Below are 26,139 nucleotides of genomic sequence, written 5' to 3'. Positions count from 1 at the left end.
TCTAAACAAAAGAAGAAAGTGGTGGCGGGCTGGGAGGGGGGGGGGGGGGGGGGGCTTGATGTGATGGGGGTTGCCTTTAAAACTAGAAGCCCTTGAAGTAAATTGCAAAGGTGGCCTCTCAAAGAAAAGTCGGTGGAAATCTGCAATGGGGTGTGTTAATATCCATGAAACTTATAGAATAGGCCTGCAAAGTTGTTTTTTTTGGTTTGTTTGTTCCTCTCACCAAAGCTGAGATTTCGCTTTAAACCAGCAGTGCAGCAAAAAGGGATATGGATAGTAATCATTTCAACACCATCTTCACCAAATTTCTCCAAACAGAAGAAATGAACCTTGCATCATCAATAGTGTGCAACCTACCAAATGGGAAATTGTATAATTCAATTTTCTGCATGTACCTTGAGTATACTATGGATAGTCTATAAAGCAGCTTATTTTTCTTCAAAATAAGACTACTCAGTGTTATTCATACAGACCCTCACACACAGCTTTTCTGTGGCTAAAGCTGCCCATACACCTATAGATTATCTGCAGATGTTCTATGGTCAGATGGAAATAGTGAAACAGATTCCTTCATCTACGCTAAACTGTGTGGATGGAGGAATCTCCGGCTGAGCCAAGCTTCAGTATCTTGCTAACCGCCCCGGCTGGCTCTCAAAATATCTGATTGGATGCAGGCATTGTTCAGGTATTTTGAGAGCCAGCGGGGCCGACTAGCAAGATACTGAAGATTGGCCCAGCAGGAGATTCCTCCATCTGCACAGTTTAGCGTAGATGGAGGAATCTGTTGCACTTTTTCCATCTGACCATAGAAAATCTGCAGATAATCAATAGGTGTATGGCCAGTTTAAGGGTGGAGAAAGAAATGTTCTCTTTGGGCCATCTAATGCACCTCTAAACTGACAAGGTTTGCTTTTGTAGGTATCGCCTACACAACTCCATTGTTACAAGTGATTAATACATCTATAACATAATCAATGTCAACACCATGCTTAGCTGTGTATGGCCATCCAACAAACCACTTTCCATTGTCTTCAATAGAGTGCCAACTTACTAGCTGTGTAGCATGGTGTTCTCTAAATTCCTCATCACTATGAAGTCGCTGCTGAATCTTCTCTGTATGCTTGCCAATACAGATCTCCTGAAACACAAAGATAGAAAAAAGGTAAAAAAATAAAACTACTTAAAAAGGCAAAATGGGAAGAGATTCAGGGCAAACCAACCCCCAACCTTCCACCTCCCAATGACATCCTGGGTCAATCAGTACTGTCACACGGCGCTTGCACATTGTGTAAACAATGACTACAGTAACTTGCAGCTTACACAGGACACTTGTTTGGTCCCAGAAGCTGAAACGGTACATGAAAGCGAACAAGTTGCTTTAAGACTGCATGAGCCATTCACAGGTTCACTTGTTTGTAAAATGTGTTTTCATTTATTCAGTTATATTCTGGTTCTCTAACTTTCTTCTACTGATAATACTATTCATAGAAGGCAAAGAAAAAGAACCACATTGTTTTTTAGTAATGGTACCTTTTTGTTTCTGAGGTAGGCTTTCTTGGCTGAAATTCGGCCACGTTTTGCTTCAAGCTGCCGAACTTTCTGCTGAAGTTTATGCAGCTCTTCTCTTTGTAAATGAATAGAAGCTGCCATGTTTTCAGTTGCAAGCATTGCCTCCATGCTTTCATATGTATCATAATAGACAACTTCATCTCTTTTCTCTGCAGAACAGAAAGGAAAAGGGGTAAACAACAAACAAATGGATCCCTGTCCTTGAACGTAACTTATTCCCGTTAGTTTCATAGTGATTACAAATCATTGATTGATATTTATATAGGTTGATAAAGGTTGATGATTTTAAAGTCTTGCCAAGCAGATATTGTCACCAACTAAATTATGGTTAAGAGCATTTAGCCATAATGTGCTATTATGGCTTCAGTGACCAGGCCTCGATGGCGCAACTCCTGAGCATGCACACAGGAGTTGCTACATATTGGCATGCCGAGCTGTGCATTTCCGTGACTACAGAGAAAAATTGCTAAATGTCAGCAGAAAGCTTTTATGGTAGAAGAGATTTGCAGTTTCTTCTTTGAAAATAAATAAACGCCTGCCTATCAGCAATTTTTTGTTTTTTCCACCTAACTTCCGCTTTAAAAGCAAGAAGCTAAATTACTAATTTTACAGCTCTTTAATAGGCACCAAGCAGTATATATTAACATATGTTTATGTATATGAAGTTTTAATTACATGCTCTATTATGTTTTCATTGTGTTTAAAGAGAATTGAATCCCATATATTTTATTGTATTATTGAAAGACTCTGGTTAAATAGCAAACGGATCACGACACAACTATGTAAACTTTCTGAGCCTTCTCCAAATTCCACAAAGGTGTTAGGATAAGTGTACTTGGTCCACTGTTTTGATAGCCCTACTATTAATCTTCTTTAGGTCAAAAGCAAAGCCTGAGATACGTGCGGCTTAACTGCATAAACTGAAAAAGTAAATAGTGATTAAAAGTTATTTAAAAAGGAGCTGCCCATGCATGCAGTCAAGGCTGCTGAACAATCTTTCCAACTAAAGATCATGGCAAAAACATACAGATTTGCATTGTGAGAATGTAAATACTTGTACAGAGGGGACAGGGCAGGAAACATAAAATAATTTAGGCACCATTCACAATTGAGCATCTTTGGAAGTTTTTTCAGGCTTTTTTTTTTTTTTGTACAGGCATTCTTGGGTGCGTTTCATGATTGAGATGTTTATTATTATTTTAAGCCATGGAGAGCTAATTAGTTTCAGTGCTCCCACTGCAGTCTCTTGAGATTATTCTCTTCTCTATTCTGACTACCTCTATGATCATATCTGATCTCTATCATTCCCTGACTCGACCACTTCTGTCCACAACAGTTCGCTCTCATCCTCCCTGGTTGGACACACTTGCAGACCCACTCATTACACACAGAATTAGGCCCTGACCATTACAATCCTGGAAAACAGATGACACCAGAAGTCTCAAAAGACAGCTGTGATTTTAATCAAGTGTGACATTAAACCAGGTTCCTAAGACTTCACCCTGCATAAATCTACTCTTCTAATATATCATTCCTCCCTCTATGCTGCCAAACAGACCTGTTTCATAACACCCCCCAATCCAGTCCTCATCAACTCTTTTCTACCTTTCATAGTCCCCCACTGCCTCGGAGATTGGCAAAAAAAAGGAAAATATAAAATTAGTGATGAGATCTCCACTGTCCAGACGTCTCCCATACTCAACATACCATGTCTACGACCACATTCCTTTCCTCACTTTCCTCAGACAGGAGGAGATTGCCAAACCACTTTCTGACACCCACCTGCCCCCTGTACCCCGTTCACTCACATCTACTCTAGTCACTCTCTTGCTCTATTCTACAATCAATCTCTAACTCAAACCTTGTATCTCTCCCTCTACTGGCATTTTCCGCTGCCCTCCAAAATTTACACTGGTGACCCCCACACCTAAAAAGGCCTTGCCCGACTCCACCAGTCTGAATAACCCAAGACCCAACTCCTTACTCCCACTTACCTCCAAAGTTCTCCAACAACCTAAGATGCTACATCACTGATAACCTTCTTGAATCCTTTATAGCAGTGGTTCTCAACCTATGCAACCTCAGGACCCACATTTGTCCTTGGTCATTAAGTCGCTGCTGCCCTGTGACGGAGCTCTATCCATACATGCATTGCTTGTACAGCTTCCTTGCAGGCCCTGTAGAGGTGCGGGAGCCAGAATGTGACGTCACTCTGGTCCAGGCACCTCTACACGGCATGCAAGGGAACAGTAAGCAATGCATGTATGGATGGAGTTCCCTCATGGCCATAGCTCCAACCCACTCCACCTCAAGCTGACACTCGGCACCTAGCATCATATTTTAAATGGCTGCTTGGAACGAGAACTGACAGTGCTGTGCTAGGGGGAGGCTGAGGAGCCTATCACCTAGAAAAGTGGAAGGCACGCGGCGACCCACTGAACACAGAGTCGCAACCCACTTTTGGGTTATGACCGACCAGTTGAGAACCAAGGCATTATAGTATGGCTTTCTCCCACAACACTCCACAGAAACCCCTCTATTAAAACTCACTAATGGCTTACTAACTATTAAAACCAATGGCTGCTACTCCTTACTTCTACTACTAGACCTTTCTGCTGCCTTTGATACAGATGCCCACAAACTCCATCCTCTTAGCCTCCAAGACTCTGCTCTATCCTGGTCCTCCTTTTACAATGCTCCTTCACTGTCACCTACAACTCTACCTCAACTTCTCCTCTTTCCGTAGGGTTTCCCACCAAAGCTCTGTCCTCTGAGCTCTTCTATTCTTTGTCTACACCTCCTTCTTTGTTCCGCTGATAAGCTTCGATGGATACCAATACCATTTCTATGCTGAACATACCCAAATCTATCTCTCTACTCCTCAGCTCACCCCTTCAGTCTTTTTGCACATCACTAATTTAGTAACTGACGTACGAGCATCAATGTCACACTTCCTAAAACCCAATCTTGCCAAAACTGAGCTTGCAATATTTGTTTTCAATTTGTGTTGAAATTGTACCGTCTCTCTTAAATTTTGAAGTTCTGTGAAAACTGTTGGTGCTATAGAAATCCTGTATAATAAAAATGTGGGTTCTTTGCTTTATAGTTAAGAGCAGCGCTGAAGTGAAATTTTGATCCAGACTAAGTAATGGATGAAACAGGACAGTTCATTGAGTATTATCAGATATGTGGATAGGTAAAAATAACATATCTACGGGTAAAACAAACTTCTGTTAACAATGTCCTTTTATCTGCCCTTTATAATAACAATAAAAAGTTGTATAACATCTCTGTCACAACACTGGAATGCTGTATGCGTTCATTTAAATATAAGCCATGACTCATCTTTACTGTAAGGCTAAGCTGTCATTAAACATGATTTTGAAATGCAGGGCGATATAATTAGACACAAGGGAGTCATGCGTAACAAATAACTGACACCCCATTTTATCTTCCCTCTTTGAGACCGATAACAGATCAGCAACAATGGCTGCACTCTCGCAGTAAAGTTCAAACTATAGAGCGATCTTTGATTATTTTTCTTTCCCTGTATGAAAAGCAAAAATTACCAAAACATCCTCGTCTGTCCTGTGAATGCGCGTGTACACTCTCAATGCCTGTGATTGCTTGTCATTAAACTGCACAGATTACAGATTCCAAAACCTTGGGTTGTCACCAAAACAGGAATAGATGGGAAATCTTCCAATGGGGGAACTAGTTCTAGTGACTTTCTAGTGACTTCACTTTGAAAGGAATTTCCTTCCACTTCCTGTTGTGGCTATCAGACAGGAAGTGAAGGAAAATCTCCCCAATGGCACACAAATTGGGAAAAAGCTGACAGGGGTCATAACCCTCCACTGTTCCATCAAAAAAAAGATCTCGGAGTTCTCTCCCGCTGCCTTATTATTCCTTCGCCTCCTGTGTTGCTGCTGTCTGTGATGTGTAATTCCTTCATTCTTCTGCTGCATCTATCTTTCCTCCCACCAGCATTACCTGTGCGAGTGGAGTTTTGTTTTCCTCATCATATCAAAACACAGCTAAAATATTTTTGGGTTATGTATTTCCAATCTTTTAATGCAAAGTTTATCTGCTTTTAAAAAAAAAAAAAAAACCTAAATACTCCCATTTCAGCTTTTTATATAGGGAAATACACTACCTTCCATATATAAGTTATCTTATATGGCTGAGCAAAACAGAGAGAGAAAGATCTCTGCTCACCCTTGCTAGGGAGATGAGAAATCACCAACATCACATGACCAGTAGACCAAAAACATCTGCTGGAGCAGGGATGTATCTTACTACACTATATGGCCAAAGGTTTGTGGCCGACTGACCCTCATTATAAGCTTTATGAACATCCCATTCCAAAAAAGGTGTCCTACTACTTTTTGTAACATAGGTTGTTTTCAGCCACCATAGACAGCTGAAGTTCAAAATAATCACAGAATCAACTTTTGTACACAAAAAGTGTTAATATATATTTTAGGGATGCACCGATATATCGTCCGCCGAAACATATCGTCCGAAAATGGCACTTTTGGCATAATGCCGAAAGTGCCATTTTCCTGCTGATACATCGGCGCATCCCTGACTTCTTTCCTCCCCGCTGGGCGCTGCTCTGTGTCCCAGCGGGGTGGAGAGAAAGTGACAGCCGGCCGAGCGCTGCGGTGGAGAGCGCTGTGAGCGGCCGGCGTCTCTCCTCCCACAACGCTCAGCCTCCTATCACAGATCGGCAGAGCAGTGTGGGGGCGGAGACAGGCTGCGCTATCACAGGAGGCTGGGCTCTCCTCCCTACACCGCACGATCAGCCTCCTGTGACAGCGTGTCAGAGAGGAGAGCTAGGTACAAACACTCAGTGATCAGTGATCGCTGAGTGTTTGTAGATAATTGAGGACATGGTATGTTTACTATATCCTCAATTATGAATGAATGGGAAGTGATCTACATCGCCTCCTGTTCATTCATAGTTGTAGTTATAGTAAACATACTATGTTCTCATGTTGAGAATGAACAGGAACACTCCTAGAGGATTCCTGTTCATTGATAACAGGGGTTGCAGAAAAAGAGATTTTTCTATTTTAAAAAGGGAAATATCAGGGGTCTGTTTAGACCCCTAATTTTTCCCCGAAGCCCCTAAAAGGAATGTAAAAAATTAAATAAAAAATTAAAAAATTAAAATGTTTATAAAAAATAAATACAAAATATTGTAAAAAATTAAAATAAAAAACATTTTCGGTATCTGTTTCGGTCTGACAATTTTTTTTATTTCGGTTTTAAAATTTCTATTTTGGTGCGCCTCTAATATATTTCCTTTAGTTAGAAAAAAACTCCTAGGCTCCATAAAGATGCTAAATGGCGATTTTTGAACGTCCTGCTGTTTACACACCTGACATAATCCTCATGATACAGTAGCTTAGTATATCTGTAATAACCGGAAACATGGAGAACAGAAAAGACACGGTCTCTGAATTTTACAGATTAGGAATCATTTAAAGCTTTGTAGGGAACGTAGGTTACACTGCCAGAATAGAATTTTTATACAAGGTACATGTTCAAGCAGAAGACCACTGCATTTCCCTTGTGATGCAACATCCGCTATCTTCCTCGCTGCCACCAACATCTTTGTTTGGTCTTCTTGTAGGTATGGCATTTTCAACCATCTTCATTGGCGGGCCCAGGATGACATAACTCCTTTGCATGCCTAGAGGAGCAAATTCATCTAGCAGCCAAGGCAAATGTTGACACACACATACACGCGCACGCATGCACGCACATGTTTAGCTGTGAATCAATCATTTATATCTACACATGTAAATATACAAGGTGGCAAAGACTCCAGTAAATACGCAATGCGACTATGTAATGTAAAAGAAACAAACCTGACATCTGGCGTTTGATGCTCTCCAGCTGAGCTGTAAGTAGCAGCTCCTCACATTTGAGAATCTCAAACTGGACTTCATACAGCTGAAGCTGATGAGTGTAATAATCTGCCTCTAATCGGTCTAATACAGCTATCGCTTCTTCTCCACCATGTAAACTCTGCATCTAAAAAGGAACAACAAAAAGTAAAATTAGCTCATAGGATTGTATTAAGCAGAACCTTACCTAATAAGGGTAACTGTTATATGAACATGTTTGTCTTACATGCTTCACTGGCAATTGAATTAAGATAAACATACAACAGTCTGGAATAAGAAAGCCTAAAAGCAACAGGTCTCTTGGTGGTATGCAGACATGGAAGAGATGCCAATACTGCATTAGGAACACTTAAAGCTGGTTAAGAAAGGTGAACAAATTCCCCTGATAGCACATGCAAAGGGGTTCCAAAGGAATAACTTAAATCCTAAAGCTATCTCCAGGTATACAAATAAATAAATAAAATAAACCACCTACCACTGCAGTGGCAATACCCCATGCAATACTCATTTTTGTCTAAGGGTATGGTGAAAAGGGCTTTTACTTGCTCCCCAGTGGTCGGCGCTCACCTCACTCCCCTCCAGCTCATGGACTGTCGTTTAGGATCGTCAAGTATATTGCAGGAATATGGGCCCTGCATTAGACGTCATGACATCAGAGGGCCTCCAACCTGCAGGTTTTTCTCCACATTAGCACGTGTTAAAATGTGCACAAACACTGAAGCAAAAAACGCAGAACGCATGTTACAAAATTTGCTGCATGAGCTTTTTTGCTGTGCGTTCAAGACCCCATTGAACTCAATGGGGATGCGTGGCACAAACAGCACACAAACGTGCGCAAAAATAATGTGCATTCCGGGAATGCCATGGTGTGAATTGGGCCTTAAAGTCTGACTCTGATTATAAATAGAGAGGGAAGGGTAAAGCTGGGTACAAACTGGTAGATTTTCGATCAAACTTTCCCGCAGTGATTCCCCCCTACCGTCTGATTCCCCAGCGCTGACTAGAGGAACGGACGGGGGAGGGGTGGGCAAAGTTGGCTCTGCCTCTGGAGAGGCAGAGCCTGCTGTCAAATCAGCCAGCTGGGTGGATTTCTACAGTATTGTTGGGATCCATCCCAGCTGTGGCGCTCTCAGCATATAGCGGGCAATGACCCACTATATGTTGCGTTTTGGGTCTTGGGAGAACACAATATGTTCTCCCATTTCCCTGAGAACTGTAGAATAATACGTTGCCACATAGTTCTCCTTTAACTTTTAGAAAAGCTAAATCTACTGGTGAGATTTCCCTTGAATGTATTTCAGTGACAGTATTGAAAGCCTGACCAAGGTTCTAACCTTTCTACTGTAAATGTGTCTGTTACTTTCCTTCTCCACACTGGAGAGATGTCCCATCACTTCTTTTCCCTACGTCATTCTAAATCATTTTCTTATTAAACTAAAAGCTTAGATTGCCGAGTAATCAGAAAAAGAATTCACAGAGAAACAATTAGCAGATGCTTAGTTGACCTCTCAGCTGAGTGTTATATTAAAGCTTCTAGATCGCCTCCCAAATTTGGAAGGTACAGTCATTGCTTTAAAAGCATATAACTAGCTCACAACTTTCCTGATTTGGGGTGATCAAAGGAATGAGAGCTCATGTCATCATTCCGACTACTGACCCGGTAACTTGCAGTGCGAGATGACTATGCCTGGGGATTGGACTGGAACAAAGCCAAGACTGACATTTCTGTAACCGAGTTAAGTAGATCAGTACTGTCTATTTCCATGCTAGTGAGTGTGTTTTTATTCACTAGGACCCTATTGAGATCATTATATCAGTGTAGTTCAACTTTATTTCTATACCTCCATGACATAATGTTTAGTGATAATGGCATTACATTACACCTCTACATCCCTGTCAAAGCGAGTGGAAATTTTCCCAATTAATTGGGACAAAGACTAACACAAACCTCACTTCATCCAAAACAAAAAAAAAATTTGGCTGGTGTTAGGCTGTATATTATGGAATATACAAATTATTCTCCCAATTATGATTAATCCATATATGCATGGCTAATATTTGCTCAGTAGATTTTTTTTTTAAATGAGCAAAACAAATGGCAAACGCACTCATCAACTCATAACCAGCTTTAACGCAAGGCGCACCTTCCTTGTGTGTCCCTGTACCTTTAAGGAGGTTGGGCTGCCTCCTGGCAAACCTGCACCCACTTTACCTTTTGCTACATGTGCTCCAAGATGAGACTCTCACCGCACTACACAGAGGAGCCTTGGCGAGGCAGTGCGGCTTTCACATATTCTGCAGAAGACGTGCATCTAAAACCTCTGTTTTTAACCTTAGCGGTTAGACAGTTTTTTTCTTGCATGCTGGCTTGTAAATGTGAGCTGGGAAACTTTTTGCTGTTGTACTTTTTTTTTTTTTTTTAAACCCTGAATTAAAATATTATTTTTATTTCTCTAGCAACAATCTGAGGTGTTTGTATTTAATGGCTCTCAATAGCTACATCATCCAGCCTGGCCAAACTACATGAGCTGGCTAAAGCTGGCCATAGAGTATACAAATTTCGGCCGGTTCATTGTGAACCGGACGAAATTCACAGTGAGTGCTGTCAGCACCCTTTCGGCTGGCATCCCTCGATCAGCTGATCGAATGAGCCGGTCACAAAATCTTCCAAATAATAATGAGCCAATGAGCTGCCAGCATGTTTGGGTACTCTGAAAGCGGCCGGGGCGGCCTTCAAAAGAATACAATGAAGACAGCGGGAGATTCCTCAATCATTGCCCGTAAGCACTCATGGAGGAATCTGTAATATTTTTTTCATTCAGTCTGCAGGTTGAACAAAGAAAATATTTCAGTGTATGGCCAGCTTTAGTCTGCAGTCCAGGATGAAGGCATTGCGACTAGCAGAGGTAGAGAAATGAAGCGCTCGGCAGGGATAGCAATCCAATCAATTACCAATGCCAGGATCCAGGAAGTTCAAAAGTAGCAGAGACCTACTGAGTAGGGGATGCACCGAAATTTCGTCGGCCGAAAATGGTACCGAAAAAAGTAACATCTTTTAGCCGAAATTGCGGTGCATCCATGGATTCTGTCCTCCTCGCTGAACGCTGCTCTGTGTCCCCTCTGACACAGAGCAGCAACCGGTGGGGAGGAGAGAAACTGTCAGGATGCCGAGTAGTGCGGGGAATAGAGAGCTGTGAGCAGAGTGTCACAGAAGGCCGAGCTCTCCTCCTGCAGCAGATCAGGATGGAGAGCGGTGTGTGTGAGGAGACAGCTATGAGCTGTCACAGGATGCCGGGCTGGCAGTGCGGGAGAGGAGTCAGCTGTCACCAGCTCAGCCTCCTATGAGGCCCATAGAAAAAAAGTAAAATCGCGCAAAATCCGCCGAAAAAAGGGTCCGGTAGAAGCGACTTGCGACCGCGACGAGCGACGCGCGACATGGAGTTAAGACAGCTCCATTGAATAACATTGGCCGCAAAAATGCGCGATATCGCGGCGGAAATCGCGCGACAATTCGCTATATGTGAACGGGGCCTTACCGTGAGTCAGGATATAGAGGACACAAGCACTCAGCGATCAGCTGATCACTGAGTGCTTGTTAATAATTGAAAGGTTATGAATGAAAAGAAGCACTCATTGTAGCGTACTTTTGTTCATTCATAACAGGGGCTTTTTAAAATAGAAAAAAAGAAGAGGATTCCTCAATCTTCAGTGGGAAAATTCCACCTTTTTGGTGCACCTCTACTACTTTCTATACACAGGTTCTATGATTCCTAAATTAAACAATGTTTTAAAGCCCAGCTGAAGTCACAGAAATAGATATGCAGTAACAAACTCAATTTTTATAGTCTCCACTTATCTGTTACAGCAGGTGTGTAACACGGAGTCCAAACAATACTGTTCAATTCCACATGCACCAAGCTAAGTAAGCAAGTGCGCTCAGTATTTCATATTCAGTAACATACCTGCGCTGCTCAGCCCAACCCGCGCCCCCCTCTATGCAATACAAATCAGCCAGTATAGCTCATAGCAGTGTAAGGGACAGAAGCAGAATTTTCCTTGAGAAAAATAAAAGTATGTTTAGGCATTTATAGCTAAACTCCAGCTTTAAAAAAGAATGATATATTCTTACAATGGTTAAGCTTAGCACAATGTAAGTATCTATAAATGAGGCCAAGGCAACAAGGACTGTGTAATACACTGGAGTAGTCGCAGCTTCTACAATGTATTACAGCATCTTTCGGGTATAGAAACAGCTGCTGTGCCTCCACTCCAAAACACAGCCAGTCGCTGGCACAGCACAGCAGCCACTCAGAAGACGTCTAGTATTTTTCTGGATTTGGCTGGATTCCCCTCTCCCCGCTCCGATCTGCCAGCGCTGACTGGCGGAACGGACGGGGAGGGGGCGGGTACAGCTGGCTCTGCCTCTAGATAGGCAGAGCCAGCTGTCACTCACACAGCTGGGCGGATCCCGTCATCTACGTCGGGATCCGCTCCGGCGTCTCAGTATAGCGCGAGCTGTAGCTCACGGTATACTGAGCTTAGGGTAACGGGAGGACGCTAGTTTGTGTCCTCCCGTTACCCTAAGGAGAACTATTGGGAAAAACACTGACCCCATAGTTCTCCTTTAAAGTCAAACATTTTTTCCCTCCCCCCAATGTTAATGTCAGCACTTACCTTAAATGAAATGATGTCCTTTAATCCGATTTTCCTCTTCTTTCCTGTCCTTTTCAGCCTTCTCTCCAACGCTGCGACGGGTGTCCAATCCAGCGATGACTTCGCTGTACTTGCTGGCCCTTCCTGTCCCACGGTGTCTGCATGCGGGTGCACGCGTCCATAGACTTACCTTGCTTCTCTCCTCGTCTCCCGGCCAAAAATCCAAACTGTGCATGCGCCCGCCCGAGCAGTTTCGGATTTTCGGGCGGGAGCGCGCAGCAAAGACGGGGTAAGTTTTAACCCACGTTAAAGCGTCTTTTTAAAAAAAATAACTTTTTGCATATATCTACTGCTTGCTAGCAGTAGATATATGCAAAAAAAACCAAAACGGAGGCTTTAGAAACCCTTTAACACAAGCCCTGATATTCCTCTACACTAGGTTTGCATGCAGCAGATTACAGTTCTGAAGGAAAGGTTTGAGAAAACGTAAGCTGAAAGGAGCACCCTGTATCATATCCAAGCAATTAACTAAAAGGGGCCACATGCAACCCAATATCTCACATATATGAAATTAATCTGTATAGGACTATATTCATCTGACTATCAAAGGGAATAAAGACACCAACCACATATTGTACCAGGTACCACATCAAAGTTAAAAACAACCAGGAAAGTTAATTATAAGGACATCACGTTCTGAAGCAGACCAGACTAGCAATAACAAAACAGCATGATCTAAAACAGAACGGGCTAACTCAAGGAAGGACTACTAAAGTCAAGTTCTATAAGTGTGCTTGCCAAGTTCTAAAAAGCTTGTGGATAAACAGTGAACTAAACTCGGAACACCAGAAACTCAATTAAACAAATGTTTAAAAACAAAATCATTCAGCCATGAACGGGCTTTCCACAGATTTGGAAACCCTTGATGCATCCCCTAATTACCTACAGGAGGGCCTGCCCATGCAGAGGAGCTCCCAGAACCCTACCCTCCGTCCCTTCCTCCATCCTTCTACTCTTTGTTCCCTTTTTCCTTCTTGTCATTTGGTTACAATTCATGTCTACAATATGCACACTTAAAAGGAGAACTATGAGGCAAGTGAAAATCGCTCATCCTCATAGTATGAGCCGATGTGCGTCAATTAAATTGTCACACGTTGGTTCAATAGATCGGGAGGTGAGCGAACACGTACCGTCACTCGCTCACTTCTCAATCATCTCCCTGCAGAGAGCCATGACTGTCTGTCACCACTCCGCGCAGGGATTCTCCTCCTCCCCTCTCCGATCCTCCAGTACGGATGGGGAGGGCACAGCTGGCTCTGCCTCTAGATAGGCAAAGCCACCTGTCATTCACGCAGCTGGGTGGATCTCAACAGTATTGTCGGGATCAGTCCCGGCTGCGGCGGTCTCAGTAGAGCTGCAACAATTAAAGGAGAACTATGAGGAGTGCTTTTCACTCACCTCATAGTTCTAGCCGACCTGTGACAATGAGACTGTCACAGGTCGGCTCAGTAGATCGGGAGGTGAGCGAACACATAACGGCGTTCGCTCACCCCTCGATCCTGTCACGGCTCTCTGACGTGGGCTGGATTACCCCTGCTCCGATTCGCCAGCGCTGAGTGGCGGATCGGAAAGGGGAGGGGGTGGGTACAGCTTGCTGTGCCTCTAGTTTCGGCAGAGCCAGCTGTCAGTCACGCAGCTGGGCGGATCCCGGCATAATTGTCGGGATCCGCTTCAGCTGTGGCGTCTCAGTATACTGAGCCTAGGGTGACGGGAGGACGCTAGTTTGTGTCCTCCCGTTACCCTAAGGAGAACTATGGGCAAAAGCCTTAACCCCATAGTTCTCCTTTAATCAACTAAGTCAATTATCATCGATGATGGCAACGTTTTCCATCAGCGATTAGTTGACTTTCGATCAGTTGGCCTGCTTGCGGCTTCCCGCACGCCTCATGGAGTCGCCGCTTCACGCCGCTTCTCCTCACGAACTCGCCGCTGCCCGCCCATCCACGATGGGCACAATGAAGCAAGGAGTAACGGGCGTGGGGGGAAGGCAGCTGCCAAAAGACAGGCCCACAATCTCAGGGAGACTGCTCAGGTAAGCCTGCATTTCCCCCCACATGGCACAACGTATTGCTGGGATAGTGGGATTTGTATTCCTCTATAGCTTATGGTACATTGTGATGTATATTATACATGGGACTACAAATCCCAGCAATACATTATACGCTGTATGTATAATGTATTGCTGGGATTTGTTGTATAGCTGCTGGTATTCTGCATTGCATTGGATCATCATTATTCAGCGCACTGCAGAATACCACCAGCTATAGGGGGGACTACAAATCCCAACAATAATAAATTATGCAACGCAATGCAGAATAACACCAGCTATAGAGGAATACAAATCCCAGCAATAGTACATTATAGTATAATGTACTATTGCTGGGATTTGTTGTATTCCTCTATAGCTGTTGGTATTCTGCATTGCGCCGCTGTATACAAAAAATTGCTTGGATTTGTTGTATTCCTATATAGCTGATGGTATTCCGCATTGCGCTGTATAATCATTACACAGCGCAATGCAGAATACCACCAGCTATAGAGGACTACAAATCCCAGCAATAATTATACAGCGCATTGCAGAATAACACCAGCTATAGGAGGACTACAAATCCCAGCAATAATAAATTATACAGCGCAATGCAGAATAACACCAGCTATAGGGGACTATAAATCCCAGCAATAGTACATTATGGTATAATGTACTATTGCTGGGATTTGTTGTATTCCTCTATAGCTGGTGGTATTCTGCATTGTGCTGTATAATGTATTATATTGCACACCACTTTTTTTTTTACTTCCACCGCTCCAAGCTTGCTCCCGTGATGGACTACAATCTCAATACAAACTAGTAGTCCATCACAGGAGCCATTTTTTATTTCTTTTTTAATCCGATCAAACTTAATAATGGGTTTTGGAGGAATGCACCGGTTTTTCGGTATAGAGGTACTGACATTTTTTTGTTTTTTTAGGTACTTTAGGTAATTAAGGAAGCTGGGCGGCATATAATGACTCCCACCCTGCCTTTATGATTAGCTGGGAAGTTGTCTCTATGCTCACGGCATGGAGCCGGCTTTTTGGCCAATCAGGAAGCCAGGGGTGGGTAATGACTTGCCGCCTGTCTGATTAGCCGGGAAGCAGGTTGGCATGTAATGGCTCGCCGCACGGCTTCCCGATTAGCCGGGAAGCCGTCTCCATGCTCCCTCGTCACCAGGTGCATCTGGTCGAGTACTCGCCCAAATACTCAATATCGGCAGCAATACCGATACTTCTATCGGTGCATCCATACTTAGAAGCATTGTGTCCACCTTATTACCAAGAAGGTACACTGACGTATAGGAACTTCTTACACTCCTCCTCTAGGGGCACTAAAGCCGTGCGAATGGAATCACAGCATACTTTTATAGGTGAAACCCAAAGTGAATTGGATGAAAAAAAAATAAAAAAAAATCTTCCTTTAAAATATATGTTAAGGTATTTGAAAGCAGCGGTGTCGAATGCCTTGGGGGTCTTACGAATAGATTCAGACTGAGGGTTAGCACGCGCTGCGCGACACGAGGTGACTATCGTTGTACACCCCAGTGGTACGGGGGACTACTCCACCAGGCCACAAATAGATTACTAGTTCGGCTGGGGAACTTACTGAAGGTATCTATGTGCTTATTTTTTTCTTTTATCCTTGGGATGTATGTTGTATAGATATATTTTAAATTAGTTTTCATAATTTCAATAAAATTGTAATTTAAATCCAGAAATGTAAAAAGTTATTATAAAATATAGATACTTCTATGAAAATTGACCAATACTCAGAAACATTACCTCTTCTTTCAGTGCATGTTTCTTTTGTTCTAGACAAATTTCTTTTGCTCGCATCAGTTGTAAAGTCTCCTTGGAAACCCCATACTGCAGCTTTTCCATGCGCTCCACAGCAGCCGTCCAGGCCGTCTTGCCAAACTTCTTCTGGTCAGCTCTCATGCGATCATGCACAGCTTTAATCACAGAGAAAGTAGATATACACATTAATAATCTACCTTAACCGGTTTACAGAGCACTGAAAAATAAATGATGGAATCGGATCAAAGGAAAACCAATCACAGCCTGAAATGATTTCCAACTACCCTCATATCACAAGAGAATAATAACAACAAAAATAACAACTGTTGCAATTTGCATTAGCTGCATTTCTTTGCTGGCAGTTTATTAAGAATCATAATGGCTTTGGTTGACTTTAAACTCCGACTGTAACCAGTAATCAAATTTACAGGACAAGTAGATTTTAAACTGGATACATCATATATCTTATGTTCCTCCCTTTGCAAAGTGATTGGAAACACTGTATGGTCTGGCAAACAGGGATGTTTTGTAAGCTTCCATCAGCTCAGAAGCGGTGTTTAGAATATCTTAAAGAAGAAGAACTCCAGGTTTTACAAAAATAACCCTTTCAGTGGGGCCTAGCCTCGCTCTTCAAGGGTTAAACTGCATGTTTTTCTCTAGCTCTCAAAATACCTGAACAATGCCTGCATCCAATCAGATTCTTCAGATATTTTGAGAGCCAGCCAGAGACATCATCACGTTTAATACAGTCCATTCACCTGTATTAGATGTGAGGACACCGAGGGACATACCACAGCCGGAGTGGTGGGGAACAGAGGTAAATGGTCACTGCCACAGGATCGAGGATCAGGTGAGTATTTCTTCTTTAAGCCCCTAGAGAAAAACGAAGAGTGTGGGGGTAGCCAGAGTTCAAGGGTTAATTTAAAAAAAAACCTGGACTTCCTGAAGTGTTACATGTATAACTAGTAACTTTCCCCAAATAGAGCACCTTGTACATGCATGTTCCATGCCACAAAGTCAAACAAAAAGTAAAACCATTCAGCAATTTTCACATTGCCTTAGCAGAAGTGGTATTTAAGGGGGGCAGATTTCCTATTGGGCAGAGCAGAAACATAGGCAGCAAAGGTGGCTTGTTCGCATACAATGACAATATTTAAGGTCATTTAACCGCTTGCTGTCCGCCCGTCGTGAGAAAAACGGACGGACGTGGGACTCGCATTTGCAGGTTGCCGTCTGCAGAGGGCATTTTTCCCTAGTGCGTGCGCGTGCGTACTTGCAGAAAGAAAATCAAACGTTCTTTACAGCCGATACCGGCTGTTTCACATACAACTGATCAGCGGCTCTATAGCCTGCCGATCGGTTGTATGTTGCGATTTGCCCCCCTCCTCCGATCTGTCGCGTACCGCCGCCGCCAGTGCCGCCCCTCCTGACCCCTCACCTTCAATTCCGGGATCAGTCCTCTGGCTGCTATAGCCAGAGAAAAGCAGCTCTCTGCTTCATCAGCTTCTTTTGGGGTCCCCAGGTGACATTAGGGGTCCTAGAGACCCCTAATGTCTCCATAAAAAGGACCTGTCAGTGTGCCTTTGCAATTATATAGGGGGATTGTTATCCCCTATGTAATAGCAATAACAATAAATGTAAAAATAAATAAATATATAAATAAAAAATATATTTAAAAAAGTCACATATAAAAATATATATTTTTTTAAAACCCCAAAATGTTTAAGTCCCCCACCCCCATGTTTACGCATATATAAACGTAAATATGCGTCAGATGCCCCAGCACGCGAAAACGACAATTGCGCTCCACACGTTACATAACGCCGCGAACGTCGGAGTGAAAGCAATAATTCTAGGGCCATCAATCACTGATAACACTAAACTGATGAGCGGTAAAAGCTTTTAAAGCGTTGCTTATGGCCAATTTTGGGTATGGTAGTTTTTTGAGGTTTCGCGCGCGTACGCAATTTTAAGGCTTGCCATTTTTGGTGTCTTTTTACCCGACGTGACCCTGTCTTTTATATTTTACCAAAAAATTGGGTAATAATAAATGTTTTAGAATGTAATATAGGGGAAACATTTACAAAAAAAAAAATCTGTAATTTTTCCTTAATATATTAAAAAATATTAAATTAATTTCAGTACAGCGTTGCACGACGGAATAAATGTCAGTCAAAGTACCGCAGTGCTAAATACTGAAAAATGGCCTGGCCAGGAAGAGGGTTTAACACCCCAGACTTCAAGTGGTTAAACATTATCACAATTAGGGAAGCTCCGATACAGATACAAGCATCGGTATCGGCGGCGATACCATGTATTTGCATGAGTACTCGTACTAATACTCCGATACAAAAACCGAGTACCTGTGTCGCCATCTTCAAGGACCCGAAACCGCCGCACACAGGACCTCCATAGTGTCTTCAATTAAACAAGATGGCCGCAAACTCCTCCTTCAAGTCCTCAGTCATCTGCTCCATTCTGACCTCTTCTCCCACTGATTGGCCGATTGGATGATTGACAGGCTGATTGACAGGAGTGACTGGTGAGGAAGCCAGCATCACCCAATTGGCCAATCAGCGGCAGAAGAGGTCAGAATGGAGCAGATGACTAGGCTGTGACACGGAGTGGCTGAAGCAGACGGAGAAGACGACACAGCGGGTTAGTACTGCAGCACCGCATGGGGGCTGGGCACAAAAATGCTGTTTAACGGCATATATTATTTTTTTAAAAGACATTAAATAAAGAACTAAACTATGTAGATATTGCTAACTAAGGCTTGTATCCCCTTAGTGGGGAAAATAGATGAGCACATGTCCAAACTCCAAAACAGTGTATTATTGTATAGTGTGGCACAGGTATATCCAATTCTGCATACCTGGCTTTATATTGTAATTTAGCAATAACATGATAAATATTAATTTCATGTTCTTCATAATATTAAGATACTGACCTAAAATCATGATTTTGTATTGCTTTAGAAAAAATGTGACCTGTCTCTTTAAGAAAAAGTATTGGTAATTGGTATCGGCGGGGACTTTAAAAAAAAGTATCGGTACTCGGTCTTAAAAAAGTCATATCGGAACATCCCTAATCAAAATATTGTAACGTAGGTTGGGACCAGAAAAACAAAGCATGTCCGAGATAACAGGGGATATCCTGGCAGAGGGGTGTTACTTGGGGCTCCAAAAGTTAAGTGTCTATATGCTTGAGCAACAAAAATCCGCCACAGAGTTTAGAGACCCAAGCATCTGGATTTGGCAAATATCAGAATCTGAAAAATGTTGATACACAACTCCAACACACAGAAATTCCAGTCCAACCAATTGAGTATGCACACTAGACAACCAAAAGGGAAATACTGAACGGTTACCCTTCTGGGCCTTTGCTGTTATTTCAAAATATTTAACGGTTAGGTCCTGAATAGAAAGTACGGCCATGTGAGCTTTCTTCTGCCAATCTGCATCTTCTTTCTTCAGGCTCTCAATTCTTCTCGGGCCTAAATAATCATTCTCTATGGAAATCTGTAAATAAAAGCACATATTAGAAGGAAACAAAACTTGCAAGAGAGTGAGCAGCCATCATTACAGTACATCACTACAGAATCTAGAGTCCTTGTTCATTTACAGCATCAGGACCAATGACTATGGCTCATTCTGCACAGATCCGTTAACCAAAGGCTTACATACACTGGTCAGCCATAACTTTATGACCACTGAGCAGGAACATGAATAACATTGGATTATCTCGTTACAATGGCACCTGGAAGTGGGTGGGATATATTAGGCAGCAAGTGAACATTTTGGCCCTGAAGTTATTATGCTGGAAGCAGAAAAAAATGGACAAGCGTATGGACGAATGGGTATGAGCAACTCCGAAAGTGCAGCTCTTGTGGGATGTTCCTGGTCTGCAATGGTCAGGATCTACCAAAAGTGGTCCAAGGAAGGAAGATTGGTGAACCGGCGAGAGGGTTGGATCACTGATGCATGTGGGGAGCAAAGGCTGGCCTGTGTAGTCTGATCCAATATAAAAGAGCCACTGTAGCTCAAATTGCTGAAAACGTTAATGGTGGTTCGGATAGAAAGGTGTCCAAACACACAGTGCACAAGTTTGATGTGAATGGTAATGGAAGAAGGTGGGTTGGTCTGATGTCACATTTTCTTTTACATCATATGGATGGCCAGGAGCGTGTGTGTCGCTTACCTGGGAAAGAGATGGCACCAGGATGCACTATGGGAAGAAGGCAAGTCGGTTGAGGCAGTGTGATGCTTTGGGAAATGTTCTGCTGGTAAATGTCAGGTCCTGCCATTCATGTGGATGTTACTTTGACATCTACCTAAAAACATTGTTGCTGAGCAAGTACACCCCTTCATGGAAACGGTATTCCCTTATGGCAGTGATCTCTTTTAAAAGGATAATGTGCCCTGCCACACTGCAAACATAGTTCAAGAATGGTTTGAGAAACAGGAGTTTGAGGTGTTGACTTGGCCTTCAGATCTCAAACCAATCTAGCATCTGTGGGAGGCCCCACCTCACAACTTACAGGACATAAATGGATCTGCTACTGACGGCTTGGTGCCAAATACCACAGCATACCTCCAGAGGTCTAGTGGAGTCCATGCCTTGATGGGTAAGAGATGTTTTCACAGCAAAAGTAGGACTTACTCAATATTAGGAGGGTGATCATAATGTTATGGGTGATTGGTGTATACGAAAAGTTCAGATATTTAGTGCTTAGTGCAACAATCTGATTTTTTACCAATAGAGAAAGAGTTCAAATGATGACGTAGTGTGCTGATATAACAAACAATGCATTTTAACTGAGCACTGTGTCACTTGAAGGCGGAGAAAGCAAAAGACAAGACATTTTAAACGGCTTTACGTTATGTTAAAAAGCGCAGAAAGAGATAAACTCAAAATAAATGGGCTGCATGGAATTTGACCCTAGAACAGCTCACTGCTTCCTTGTCACTCATCATCCTGCAAACGCTTTTTGTCCGGCATTCCCCTTTGCTCCCCTCATGAGTTACAATAAATAACTGCATGCAGCATGGCCAGCAGCAAGTCAGCACAGTAAATGACAGGTATGGAGAGATGTATAAACAGTGTCACTTTTTGAAGTAATGTGTGAAACACACATCAGGTAACATCATATTAATCCAACAGAGAAGACTTTGATATTTTATCTATACAACATTTTCCATAGGACAATATCACACACTAATATTATCCCCCCGAAGGCTTTGGGACTATGATCCTATTCTACAGACCTTCCCATCTGGACTTAAAGTGACATTAAAGTCATCCTCCAACCCCTCAATGCTGCTTTAAGGACTTGCCTTAAGTGATGCCTCTTGATCCTAGTCGCCGTCCGCCGCCGCTCACAGTCGCCGTCCGCCGCGGCGCCGCCACTCACAGCCAGCTGTCAGGTGAGCAAGTCTGCGGCTTGAATCCTGTGCCCGGGTCTGCCAAAGGAGTGTACCCGGGCACAGGATTCCAAAACCGGACTGTCCGGGTCATTCCCGTACGGGTGGCAACCCTATCCGAACATCATCTTCCTTCCAGTAGTCCCTCCAGCGCTGGTTCCCGGTCTCAGATCCAGCACAGACTGCTGTCTCTTCCTGTCCCACAGAGTCTGTCTGGCGTGCACGCTCACAGCTGCCTGCATTGACTTTCCCTGTAGCTTTCCTCCTCTCCCAACCGGTGATATCTACTGCCCATGCACCCGCCCACACTGCCATTCATGAAGCTGGATTCTACAGACAGGAGTGAGCGGCAGAGGTAAGTTTTTACCTATTTGGTAACTTTTTTAAAAAATGTTTTTGCATATATCTACTGCTTGCTATTACATATATGTAAAAAAAAAAAAAAAAAGACTGTCACTTTAAAAATGTCAGGACCTGCTTTCACTTTCATAGTCAAAGTCCCAGCCTGTGTAATACAAAGGCCATCAGCTGTTCTTTCTGCACTGTCCACTGTAACTGTAACACGGTCAACATAAAACCAAATAGAAAAAACTTTTTTAAATAAGTATTTGCTATTTAAAGAATAACTCCTGGCAAAAGACCAAATAACCCCTGCAGTGTGGCTACCCCCCTGCACTGCAAGGATTAAGTGCTTGTTTTAGCCTGGGGTCTAAAATAAAAAATATATATATATTTGCCTGATCCTCGATCCTGCCTGGCTGCTAGACTGGTCCCCGTAGCCTCTTCTTCCCCTCTGATGAACAATTACAAAACTTTTGGTAGGTAAACTATTTCACAAATATGTATTTGAGCTATGTACATATCAGTTTAGCTACTGCCAGCTCTGAGGAAAATCCCACAAATTTCAAAGTGGTATTGCATTTTCTATACCTTTATAAAAAAATTCTATATACACACATATACATATATATATATATATATATATCTATCTATATCAAATGTATGTATCAATTAAACTACATATACATACATATACAGTGTGTCTGTGTGCGATTATATATTTTTATTTTTTAAATATTTGTATTTATTGCAGATCACAATCAAAAGGCATACCGCAACATATCCAGATTACCAACTGCTTCACTGCATGTTAGCAGCTGTGTTTACATGTGCAAAGTTGAAGCTATATATGACCTTACCGATTTGCATAAATATGAATACGTTTGGTTATGGGATACAAAAGGAAAATGTCTTAGATAACTATTCCAGAGTATTAGATGAAAAGATGATAAATACTGTAACTGTAAAAGGGAACAAAAAATTGTGAAGCTCCATGGAAAGCCGCCAAAAGCACAGGGAATGACATCTTGGAGATTGTCCAGCAACATGAAGTGACAGACCAGTGAGCGGGAAGGAGAAGTGCAGAAAAATGACAGTATTGTTAATGACACTTTTTGGGTGGCAGAAAAACACAGCTGAGCTCTTGGTCAGCTCAGCACGATGGACACAATCATTTAAATAGAATCAAAGAGCTTGGCACATCATCTACATCAAGTGTTTCTCACCTGAAACTGATTCTCACCAAAACCTTCCCAGATTTTATTCCCAAGATGCTCAGTCCTCAAGGCCCAATAAGATGATGGCTAACAGTTTTGTAGCCTGTGGAGCTGCTGCCCAGAATGATTTGTCAGGCTTATTGGGTGAGAGGCCTGAAAGGTCATTAGGAAGATTTGCTTTTTCTTTTACTTCATTTTTCACATAAATATGAGGTTTCTTTTTTTCCCAACATTCCCTTTTGCCCCCCAAAAATTCAGAATTTTCAAGATTTTTGGCCAGGAAGCCGGCTCCATGTTCCCGTGTGGCATTGCTGGTCAGAGGAAATCTCCCTCTGACCAGAAGTCCTGGTGTCAGGGAAGGTATCGGAGCATTTGGGTGAGGTATCGGTATCGGCGTATCCCTACTTCATATACATGTATTGCAAGTATTATTCAAACGTACACACAGGCATCACAGTTGCCACCTAGGTAAGGGAAACATAGACAATCCAGGAACAAGCGTGGGGGTATTAAGGGAAGGAGTGGTGTGGAATTTCTTTAGTATCAATCAACTTGGAGCTCTTTATGACCTACTTTTACCCACTGGTCTTATCTTAAGTGCTAGTTTTTGTTTTGTTTTTCTTTCAGTCAACTTTGTGTATTATAAAAGGGTTTTGTGACACTGACTTTTTTAAATAATGTATGTGGATCCTTAACTTTTTGGGTTGGCCTTATCATTAGCTACTGACTTGTATATCGCACCCACTTTTTGTATTCATTCAGTAATCAAGGATAACGTTATTCAATACTTGCTTTTTTAAGGTATATATATATATATATACATACACACTGAGTGGCCAAATTATTATGACCACCTAACGTTTGTAGGCAAATTAGCTATAATTTTGCTCTCAAGTTGCTAGAGGGCCAGACCATTATAAATAGGGAAGCAGGTTGTTTACTTAGCGCAGGGTATTTTTCCCTCCTTTAATTACATCTAACATTCGAATAGAACGCTCATAAATCTTCTGACTGTCCTGTTTTCAGCCGTTAGCCAACACCACTCTAAAGCCTTATACCAATCACAGAAAGAAAAAAAAAAATTAGCTTGTCACATCTAAGACTCACGGAGGTAATTAAATTTGTGTATATACATAGAAAGCCTCCATTGCAAGTTAGAATATCATTCCAACATTTGAACACCTATAAATGACATGGTTATTTTTCTGGCTTTCTTCTTTTAAGATGTAAGAGAATTTTAATTCAATATGCCATTCTGCAAAATCTTGCTTGTGTTGTCAACCTAAATCCAAAGGAAATGAGACATCAAAGGAAATAACTACTTGACACAACTAGGACAATCCTAGTAAGGCCTATATTTCTTACATAATGAGATTACAATATGTATCTTACGGGAAACAAAATCAAATGCAGCTAGATATCGCTCTAAAATAAACAAAATCAGTCTTTGATGAAAATGCCATAAAAAAAAAAAAAAATGTCAGCTGATGGGAGACAGGTAAACTAGAAGAAACGGGATATCAGTTCCTCAGTGTTGTGCTGATAGGAATCTCTGCTCCTTTCCTTTTTTAACTGTGTGAAATAAAAAAACAAACTCCTGTTTTAAAGTGTATTTCCATGTTTGCAGTGGAATTTGGGAAAACCCCACTATATGTTTGTTATGTGTTCCTATTCACACAGCATACTTAAAAAGAATTTGTTAGAAAATATTGCTTACATTTTAGATGCGTCTGTGTAGCAGGCATTTGCAAGCTTCCCTCCCAATTTTAAAGTGAAATTAAATCCTGGCTTTCCCCATAGAAAGTCTAGAGACACTCTGAGCTTCCTCTCATTAACATCCAATGCTGCTAAATCTTTAATCCTTTGTTAGGACAGACAGTGGTCAAATCTAGTTTACAACTGATACTTTTAGATTGTAAGCTCTCACGGGCAGGGCCTTCCTAACCATCTTGTCCTGACTTGTATTGTACAGGGTGTGGAATTCGTATCGCCCGACACATGTAGTTCCGGGCGCCGGGCAAGTGGTTTGTTCACCGTTTTAGCCCTGCTACGGACAAGTAGCAGGCCTGGTTTTCTTTTCCTGAATGAGCGCCAAGAGCGGTGCTGCGAGCAGGGGGCGTGGAGCGCCGAGAGCGGGGGCAATGGACAGAGCGTGGAGCGCTTCCAAGTAATTTGGGAAAATGGAATTACCCGCACAAATCTCCCTCCCACTATACTTACCTTTCGGCGAGCGGTCCTTCCCATCCACCAGTACGGGTGTAATATCTGTTCCATGAAATCTGAATTTCGCTTGCAAATTGCAAGCACTTGTTGGTCAACGCGGTCACCTGACGGTGAATGAAATGAAAAGCGCTTAGCACTGCTAAATACGGTTTCGGTTTAAATGTTTTTTTTTGTATCAGGACAAGTAGATTGTCACGAGGGACAAGTAGATTCGGCCCGCGCTTTACTCCATGGACAAGTCGTTTTTTCAAAAATGTCCACACCCGATTGTAGCTGTAACGTCCTCCTTGTATTGCTGCGCAAACTGTTGGCGCTATATAAATCCTGAATAATATTAATAAATAATAATCATATTTGCCAGCACAGTACAGACAGGGTGAAATATAGTAACATTAACCAGCCCAGGCCCCCTTGCATTCCAGAGGAAAAACTTTATTTTTCAGAACAGACCATGTGATAAGCAAGCAGCAATTTTTGATTTTTAAGTTATATTATGCAATGTGAATGGAAACAAGTAACAAATATAAAATAGGTGTTATCCCAGTTTGGCTGCAAAAGTGGAAATACACTTTAAGTTAACCTGCCATTACAATACAATTTTGTGGCACTGTACATGCACTGATGTTTTTCACCGTTATTCGGCATCCTCTGAATCCAGCCACACTTGGGAAACATGGGGCCTCTACAGCTGTGGCACCCACTGCCCAATGAGGTGTCCTAGCACAAAACAAACAGGTCCCCGAGTGGATAGTAAGAGATCGGGGGTTCTACTTAAGCTGTATAACTGGAGCAAATGAAAGGTTCGGCTTCCTAACTGCGGCTGGAGATGCAGAATCAAAAGGACTCGCCTGTTCTTGAAGCAGACCTATTACCTTACCACTCCCCCCGCCCCCCCCCCCACCCACC

General features: G+C 42.4%; 1 protein-coding gene across 1 annotated transcript in view; it reads right to left on the bottom strand.

Moving 5' to 3' along the window:
• The window catches only part of JMY (junction mediating and regulatory protein, p53 cofactor), a 47,165-nt gene that overhangs the window by 4,340 nt on the left and 16,686 nt on the right, over positions 1-26,139 (bottom strand). The window contains exons 3-7 of the mRNA XM_018571924.1: positions 19,402-19,552; positions 16,017-16,186; positions 7,449-7,614; positions 1,531-1,718; positions 1,052-1,138 (exon numbers count right to left, since the gene is read on the bottom strand). Of these exons, the coding sequence (XP_018427426.1) occupies positions 1,052-1,138; positions 1,531-1,718; positions 7,449-7,614; positions 16,017-16,186; positions 19,402-19,552 (762 nt within the window). The remainder of the gene's footprint in view (positions 1-1,051; positions 1,139-1,530; positions 1,719-7,448; positions 7,615-16,016; positions 16,187-19,401; positions 19,553-26,139) is intronic.

The sequence above is a fragment of the Nanorana parkeri genome, unplaced genomic scaffold (genome assembly GCF_000935625.1).
Source record: "Nanorana parkeri isolate BGI_ZX_2015 unplaced genomic scaffold, ASM93562v1 scaffold1867, whole genome shotgun sequence".
In the NCBI taxonomy this organism is placed as follows: Eukaryota; Metazoa; Chordata; class Amphibia; order Anura; family Dicroglossidae; genus Nanorana; species Nanorana parkeri.
This window is presented reverse-complemented; position numbering and strand designations above follow the sequence as displayed.